This window comes from Protobothrops mucrosquamatus, unplaced genomic scaffold (genome assembly GCF_001527695.2).
Source record: "Protobothrops mucrosquamatus isolate PMUCROS unplaced genomic scaffold, P.Mucros_1.0 scaffold9050, whole genome shotgun sequence".
Lineage (NCBI taxonomy): Eukaryota > Metazoa > Chordata > Lepidosauria > Squamata > Viperidae > Protobothrops > Protobothrops mucrosquamatus.
The window spans coordinates 2,088-11,359 of record NW_015394842.1 but is presented as its reverse complement, the minus strand read 5'-3'; the positions used below and the strand labels follow the sequence as shown (position 1 = coordinate 11,359).

Genomic DNA, 9,272 nt, shown 5'->3' with positions numbered 1-9,272 from the left:
AGCTGCGCGTGGTCGGAGGGCGATGCGACTGCATCGGGCGCCCCTCTTGCTCCTGGGGGCCGTGCTGGGGTCCTTGGTGCCCGGGAGCCGCTGCGGTGAGTTTCTGGAAGGGGTTGCGACCTGGTGGGAGGCAGCGGAAAGCGGGAGGTGGGGGGCGAGGTATGGGCAACGCGTGTCCTGCCTGGGTCTCTTCCCCCCCACACACACACACGCATTCACCCACCGTGGGAAGGTCCTTTCCCAGCAGGAAAACGTCTCCCTTCCCTCCTGCTCCTCCTCCGCTGGGGCTGGCTTAAGCACTTTTTGTATTCAGATTGTGATAAGATAAGATAACCTTTATTGCCATTTTTTTTTTACTGGGGGCACAACGGCACACATCAAAAATGAAATTTAGTTGCCCGCTCTCAAAAGTGAAACATACATGACACACACCTAAAACATACTATGTACAACATATGTATAGACCCACACCCCTACATATACATAGCAAATAAATATTAAACACTGTCCATCTTGAATATATAACGGAAGGAGGAAGCTTGAGAGTTCACAAGGTTAATGCTGTGTGGAATGAAACTATGGCTGAATCTGGATGTTCTGCTTCGGATACCACGAAGCCCCATCCTCCCAGAAGGTAACAAGGAAAACAGGTTGTGAAGAGGATATGTTGTAGTAGTAGTAGTAGTAGTAGTAGTAGTAGTAGTAGTAGTAGTAGTAGTAAAGGCGGCCTTACTAGCAATACTTCCATCCTGCAACGATATCTGTAATACTATCAAATATCCACATCTGCCTATCCCAGGTCCTTGGGAAGGACTCGATAGGTAGACAAAATGCCAAATCCAGTCTGAACATCTGGCTGACTGTGCGATGATCAATAATAATAATAATAATAATAATAATAATAATAATAATAATAATAATAATAATAATAATAAAGTTGGAAGGGACCTTGGAGGTCATCTAGTCCAACCCCCTGCTCAGGCAGGAAACCCTATACCATTTTGGACAAATGGCTGTCCAGTCTCTTCTTAAAAACTTCCAGTGTTGGAGCATTCACTGCTTCTGGAGGCAGGTTGTCCCAGATAATCTTACGGATCCTGCTCATGCAATGTGCTATGTCCTGGATGGGAGGGAGGGAACAGCCAATGACCTTTTCAGCCATCCTCACCACTCTCTGCACCGCCTTCCTGTCTGAAGCGGTGATGCTTCCAAACCAGACTGTGATGCTGTATGACAGGATGCTCTCGATGGTCCCCCTGTAGAAAGTGGTCAGGACAGGGGAAGGAAGATGTGCTTTTCTCATGCGATGCAGAAAATGCAGGCGCTGCTGTGCCCGCTTCACCAGTTTTTCACTGTTAAGCGACCAAGCCAGCCTACTCATTAGCTGCACACCCAGGAATTTGATGCTGGTAATCATCTCCATTAATGCACAGAGAAGCGTGGCTGTGCCTGCCTTTTCTGAAATCGGCAATGATCTCTTTGGTTTTTCTGGTATTTAAAACTAGGCTGTTTTCCTTACACGAGTTCACCAACCCCTCAACCTCCTTGCGGTAAGCTTCCACCTTGTCATCCTGAATAAGGCCCACTACTGTTGTATAATCCATTCCTGTTTGCATTTGAGCAAGGAAGTAAACAACGAACGGCGAATGATATTCAAAGTCCCCCCCGCAGCTTCTCCTTTGGTTAAATTTGCTTCCTCTTATTTTATTTTTTTTTAAATTTTCTGCAATCAACTTATGAACAGGGGCCATACGCACAACACACACGGAAGGTTTGAATAACCAGCGGCTCCCATGGGACAATAACATTTGGTGTTTAATTTGTCATCAGTTCCGAGTGACTTTCTGAGCAAGGAGTGAATGTCAAAGAGAGGACGTTCAGCGTTTTGCCCAACCTGTTCTTTCTGGGTCTCTCCTGAGCAAAAGTGGAAGTCAAAAGACTATGTTTACAGTTCTCGTTGACTCTTTCTCCCCATCCCCCAGCCAGGCCTGCAATCAGCTCTCTCCTGATCATAACTGTGCCAACTCTACAACGAACCTGGCTGCAGCCTTCTTAATCGTTCCAGGTTGCCACATGAAAGGGAGAGGGGATGGAGTCTCTATGTTAGTCTAAACCAGGCTCAGGAATTCTGGGAGTTGAAGTCCACGAGTCATAAAAGAGCCAAGGTTGCCTACCCCTGGTCTAAACAATACTGTGCCCCATGGGAACCAAGCTCATTCTCTCGCTGGGGAGATGAGGGGGGTGGGGGTGTTGTGCATTTTGTTGGAAAGCCCGCCTGTCAATGCTGCTAACATTGGATGTTCTTGCTTTGACAACATATGAAGATGCAGCCTTTTTCTTTCTTATGCTTTATTCTTAGAATTAGATGATGCTGGGGGAGGAGGCGGAATGTGGTGGGAGTTAGTTAGACATAACAATATTGTACTTGAGTGTGAAATAAGAGATGATAAGAATTGGCAGGGTAGCAGAACAGGAGGGAAGGCCTGCATTTCAAACTAATTGGACAATGTGATTTATGACGGTTAATTGAAGGAGGGAATTGTGCTTTGATACTATGTACTCAGGGGAGGGGAATCCAGTTTTTGGCATTGACTGTGTTAGTGCTGAAGCTATGCTACTCCCATAAAGTTTCTTTAAGGTAAACAATGCCTCGAAGTTCTTTGAAGAGTTTCATCTGTTGGAACCATGACACCAGGCCAAACTGATCTATTGGGTAGTGTAAAATATTACATAGTACTGGGGTGGGAACTTTTATTTTGTAATAGTGTAACTCTTTGGAGGGAATTTCAGACATGGTTTCACCTTTGATTGTGCCAATATTTTGTATCCAAAAACACGTTCTTTGAGCAGGCTTTAAGCCTCGGGGTTCTGATTTTTTTTGGTTCCATCTATTGGAGCCTTTGACAAACAGTCTGGACTGTGATTGAGGGTGGCTTCTTCCGGGTGTGGTGCACATTCCCAGATCCTGAATTCTCCATACTCTGTAGGGTGCAAAACTCCGAGCAGCTCCTGTCCTGCTGGTCTTCCAGGTGGTGGGCATGTAGGGTCCCATGGGGTCGCCCTCACTAGATTTGCCCAGCTGTTTCCAAGGTCAGCCAAGATATAATAATAATAGTAGTAGTAGTAGTAGTAGTAGTAGTAGTAGTAGTAATAATAATAATAATAATAATAATAATAATAATAATAATAATAATAATAATAATAATAATAAAGTTGGAAGGGACCTTGGAGGTCATCTAGTCCAACCCCCTGCTCAGGCAGGAAACCCTACACCATTTCAGACAAATGGCTGTCCAGTCTCTTCTTAAAAACTTCCAGTGTTGGAACATTCACAGCTTCTGGAGGCAGGTTGTTCCACTGATTAATTGTTCTGTCAGGAAATTCTTCCTTCGTTCTAGGTTGCTTCTCTCTTTGGTTAGTTTCCATTCGTTGCTTCTTGTCCTGCCTTCAGGGGCTTTGGAGAATAGCTTGACTCCCTCTTCTTTGTGGCAGCCCCTGAGATACTGGAACACTGCTATCACGTCACCCCTCGTCCTTCTCTTCATTAAACTAGACCAGGGGTAGGCAACCTTTTATGATTCATGGACTTCAATGCCCAGAATTCCTGAGTCAGCCATGCTGAGGGGAAAGGGAGAGGTTTCCAAGCTGAGCCATGGTGGCTCAGGAATTCTGGGAGTTGAAGTCCACGAGTCATAAAAGAGCCAAGGTTGCCTACTCCTGAACTAGACATATCCAATTCCAGCAACCGTTCTTATATGTTTTAGCCTCCAGTGCCCTGATCAGCATTGTTCCTCTTTGTTGCTGCTTGAGACTTCTTTCAGGGTTAATCTCATGACTTGAATCTTCCAAAGTAAAGCAGACAGTTGATCTTCCTGTTGGAGAGCTGCTTTTCACGATACATTGAGGGAGGAACTGGAGCTGCAGACCCCTCCTCAATTCTATTCTCCACCCTCTTCTCCTTCCAGTCTCCTCCAAACACTCCCTGTGCTATTCCTATCTGACGGTGTCAGAACCCAGCCAGGGGCTGCCCCAGTTCCTCTCCATGGTCCACCTGGATGACCAGCCCATCGCTCGCTTTGACAACCACACCAGGAAGATGGAACCTCTGGTGCCCTGGATGGAGATGGAGGAGACAAAGATCTTTGTGGCCCCTGAATGGTTGTTCAGGGTTGACCTGGAGACATTATCAAACTTCAACCACCAGACTAGAGGTGAGCAGAGGCAGGTTTGCCTTCAAGGCCCAAATTCTCCCTCCAATCTTACTTTTTGCCTCTTGTCACTTTAATTATCAGGAGAGGGAAACAGGCAAAATCCTAAAGTCCAAAAGTTTTGGAAAAAACAGTGACTCCCCAGATTCTTCCTCAGAGATAAGCTCAATGGAGGAGGAGCTCATTCTTGACACATCAGGAACTGAATTAATTAATGACTCTGAACAGCTGGCCGAATGGAGGAGGCTTCAGCTGGGGAAAGCTTGAAGGGGCTAGCAAAGAGGAGGAGGAACTACCTTCTGCACCTGATCTGAGAGCATGCAGGGCAGAGAAAAGGCAGGAGCAATGGAGGTCAGCCAGACTACTTGGTAGGAGAAGGCCCCGTCCATCTTGATGGGCTGCACCAGAAAGCTGGCTATTTATCACAGCAGAAAGAGGGAGGCGTTGCTAGGAACAACTTGTTGGTTTGCTGGCTGTTTGTTTGATCGTCCTGCTTCAGTGTGTTGGAATTGTGCCTTCTTGTTGTTGTTGTTGTGCCATATCCGTTATCGGACATTGGTGATCATGTTGGTGATCCTGTTTTTATCAGCAGCCGCACAAAAAAGTGCTGCTGAGTTTTGTCCAAACCAGTCCCTTAGATTTTGAAGCCACGATGTTCTTCTTCTGCCTGGGCCTCGTTTGCCTTCAATCTTTCCCTGGAGGATTAAAAGGAGTATACCGTATTTTTCTGGGTGTCGCATCACATGTCCGAAATATTCTAATTTTCATTTTTTAATTGTTTTGATGATTTCCCTTGGCTTTCCCAGGCGGCTTATCACCTCCTCATTTCTGATCTTGTCAACCCAGCTTATACATAACAGCCGCCTGTAGATCCACATTTCAAATGCTTCTAGTCTCTTCAGGTGGCCTTGGGGACTCTGAACTTTTCTTGATAAGTGAGCTTTTTTGTGTGTGTATTTAATTCTGGCCTGGTGGATTTAAGTTTGTTTAGTGGAGCTATTGGTTTGAGCAACTTTCACTTGCTTTTTGGACTATTGACCAATTGCTTTTTGGACTAATCTTGGCTTGCTTGTGGCTGGACTTATTGGGACAGTTCTGAGTATTGGTAAGGGGAATTACTGGGGAGCATTTCTAAACTCACTAAACCACAGTTATGTGTGTGTGTGAGTGGGGCATCACATAACCATGACCTGGATGATTGAGAATTTCCAAAGCAGGCCAAGACTAGAAAGTGAGTGGCTGGGAGCTTCGATGGTTGATATGATTTGGAAAGGAAAATATCATTTGACTAAGCCCCCTAGCATGATTTTTCAGGATGCTCGTAATATAAGCCCCACCTCCCAAAATAAGCCCCAGTTAAGATTGTCAGCCAGACGGATGCATTTAGTACTGTATTTCTATGAAAATAAGACCTAACCGGAAAATAAGCCCTAATGAATCTTGTGTCAACGCTGCAAATACTGTATATTTTTGCTTTGACAATATGCAGAACTGTCTGGTATTTTTATAGTTAAACCAGGCAACAGTGAAAGGGGAGGAGAATAAGGAAAGCCTGGGAAAAAGGAACCGGAAGTGAATCACATCTTCCAAGTTAATTGGAAGATGTGAATCATGACCCCAAAATAGGGGAGGGAAAAATGCCTGGAATGTATGTGCAACGGAAAAGAAAATCAGATCTAAGCATTCCACCATGCTGTACTGACGTCTCTGTAACCTTAATAAATGCTTTTAGGTTAAAAATATGCCTGAAAGTCCTTTTAAGTGTTTTGTTAATCAGACACATGACGTCTTGTGCAGCAAAAATTAATATAAGACCCAGTCTTATTTTCGGAAAATTTATGGTACCAACAGTTGCAAGGGGCATAATGGTGAGTGATCTTTTCCTGTAAAAGAATAAAACCATCTCCTCCCCCTTCAAGATATCTTTCATGGACTTCATGATCTGGCACTATCTCCAGAAGACCAAGTACAGCCCCTGATCACAAAAGAGATTCCCCACCCCATTGAAAGAAAAAGAGGAGGAAAGATCCAATTTCCTTGGTGGGATGTTGTTCAATTTCCTGGTGGGATGTTGTTCGATTGCTAAATCGTGTCCAGTTCTTTGTGACTCCATGGACCACAGCATGCGAGCCCTCCCCAATCCTCCACTGTCTCCTGGAGTTTGCCCAAATTCATGTTCACTGCATCAATGACATTATATAACCATCTCATCACCTGCTGTCCCCTTCTCCTTTTGTCTTCCATCTTCCCCAACCCCAGGATCCAATGAGTCCTCTCTTCCCATTTAGTGTTTGACCTTCAGTTTCAGCTGGTGAGATGGAAGTAAACATTTGAATCAAGTGTGGGGTGTCCAGGGGAGAGGAACTCTGGACTATTCCCACTCCCCTCTGGGTGTCTTTCAGGGCCTCACATCTGGCAGGCGATTTTGGGCTGTGAGCTCTGGGAAGACGGGAGCAAAGGAGGGTTTTTGCACTATGGCTACGACGGGATGGACTTCATCAGCTTCGACAAGGAGACCCTCAGATGGGTGGCAGCTCAGCCCCAAGCCGAGAAGGTCAAGGAGAAATGGGAGGATCTTCCAAGATGGTCCCTGAGAAACAAATTCTTCCTGGAGGAGACCTGCATTGAGTGGCTGCAGAGATACCTGTCCCACAGGAAGGAGGCTCTGCAGAGGACAGGTGAGTGGCTAAATGGGTCCTATTGTGCAATTTTTTTGTAGGCTCCTGCCTCTTCCCTTCCTCATATTATTTCTTTTCTGCCCAGCACAAAATGTGCCTGGAACAAAAAGAGCTGGGCATTTACCAAATCAAAATTCAGAACAGGGGAACTATCCTTTAATGCCCCCCTCCCGAGTAAGTTCTTCAAAGATAACAAAAACGAAATGAAGTGAGCAAGATATTAAGATTGAAACCCATTCCCATTTCCATGAGGAAATCCTGCAAAGCAGAATAAATTCTAATCCTCATCTTCTGCATTTGGGGCAGGACTAAAAGATGAGTTTGTTCCTGATTTCCATTTAGATAGAACCAACCTGAAAAAATTCAATGTGGGATGTCAACCCCCAAGCAGTACAATTATCTTGGTCAGAGTGAGAACTTTACCCCAAAGTCTATGTGTCTCTTTCAAAAATAAAGATAAAGAGTTCAATGCCCCCATCTTTGAGGGGCCTGGAGGTTCAGGAGAGGAGAGGGAACAGGGGGAGAAGATGACCAAATGAGGTCTTGCCTAATTTTAGATCCTGGGAATTGTGTTGTTGCTGTTTCTACAGAGCCCCCAGTGGGGAAGGTGACTCGTAAGGTGGTTGATGACCGCCTGGAGGTCCTCATCTGCCAGGCCTTTGGCTTCTACCCCAAGGAGATCCAGGCCACCTGGACCAGGGATGGAGAGGTCTGTGACTACGAGACCCTCCCTAGGAATGTGGCCCCCAACTCGGATGGGACCTATTATGTCTGGCTCAGCATTGATATTGACCCCAAGGAGAGGAACCATTTTCAGTGTCGCCTGGAGCACCAGGGCTTGCAGGGGCCCCTGGTCTTGACCTTGGAGGAGGAATCAGGTGAGAGGCTGAGACATGTCACGTATTTGGACCAACAAAGTACATAAAAAAAAACACTCAAAAATTCTTTTTTCCCTCAATGGGTGTTGGCCTTTCGTTGGGAGCACTGACGAGAAAACATTTTGCTCCTAGCTCCTTAACTTTGTTGCCTAGTTTTTTGTAGTCCCTCCCTATTGCATTCAGGTTGTTTGTTGTGTCATTCATTCCAATGTGGAGGAGGAGGAAGAGGTAGTAATCTCTGGGCTAATTATTTTGGCTAGGTTCTCAGCTACATCTTTGATTTTTGCTCCAGGGAGACAGCATACCTCCCTGGATTGTATGTTTGGTCTACAGATGGATGATTCTGTTCCTTTGAGGATAGAATCTCCTATTATCAACACTCGCCTTTCTATTTTGGGGGGGGGGCGCTGCAGTCTGGGGTGCTTTTCTGATGCTGCTTCCTACGCTGCCGCCATCTTGGACTCGATCTGTGTCCAAGTGATTATTGACAGGGAAGTTGGAAGTGGAAACTTAAGAACAAAGATATGAAAATGTCTGAAATGATATAGATCAGTGATGGCGAACCTATGGCACGGGTGCCAGAGGCGGCACTCAGAGCCCTCTCTGTGGGCATGCGCACCGTCGCCCCAGTTCTAGGCCTTCAGCTGGGTTTTATAAAACCTTTTCACTTTAGGCCTCCGCTGCCGTGTGCAAAAAAAAAAGGTTCAATCAATCAGTCAATTTCAACTTCTCGCGGGGAAAAAAAAGATCTTGCAAAGTTGGAATTGATTGATTGAACTTTTTAGTCCCACCCAGTCTGCCATTACCACTGCAGCCACGCCCACCCAATGGGCCACATCCAGCCAATGGGCCACCCCCACCCAGCACCTGATGATGCATAAGTGGGTTTTGGGTTGCAGTTTGGGCACTCGGTCTCTAAAAAATTCGCCATCACTGATATAGATTCTCCTTCTTGAGCAGGGGGCTAGACAAGAAGATCTCCAAGGTCCCTTCCAGCTCTATTCTATTCTAAAATATGACACAGTATGATACAATATGGAGATAGAAGATATGAGAGATACAAAACACACTTTTTTTCCCCTTTCTGGTAGAATTATCTGATGGGACAAGTTGCACTAGGTCATTCAATGCCCCTTTCAGCAGGGGAAGCTGGGCCAATGTCAGCTACTTCAGAACTACTCTTTTTACAAAACTATAATACTGTAACTATTGCAGTCTGCACATGCTTCCTCTTCCCTCCATTTATCTTCATGTAAACAAGGAGTGTTCTGTGAGACACATGTATTTAATCTGATTTCTTGGCCCAGGCTGAAGCGCCATTTATTTGACTGCCGCCTTGGTTGTGGCTCTTCCTTCTGCCCTTCAAAGCCGTTCGCTCTGCCCACTTGAGACTTGTAGGGGAGGGGCTTCCTTCAAGTGGAGACACTGCCTGGAGGGCCAGTTCAGATGGGGAAATGCTTCCGTTGCTTAGCATCTCCGTGTCATGTTCCGGTTGAAAAGCCCAACAA

At 45.7% G+C, this 9,272-nt stretch overlaps 1 protein-coding gene across 1 annotated transcript; it reads left to right on the top strand.

Annotated features, from left to right (window-relative positions):
* Positions 1-22: 22 nt before the first annotated feature.
* LOC107300904 (major histocompatibility complex class I-related gene protein-like) lies at positions 23-7,764 on the top strand (the record flags this gene model as incomplete). The annotated part of the gene is made up of 4 exons (XM_015830186.1): positions 23-95; positions 3,966-4,211; positions 6,611-6,886; positions 7,477-7,764. Coding segments are annotated over exons 1-4 (883 nt in total), but the record flags the coding sequence as incomplete, so codon positions are not given.
* Positions 7,765-9,272: the final 1,508 nt, after the last annotated feature.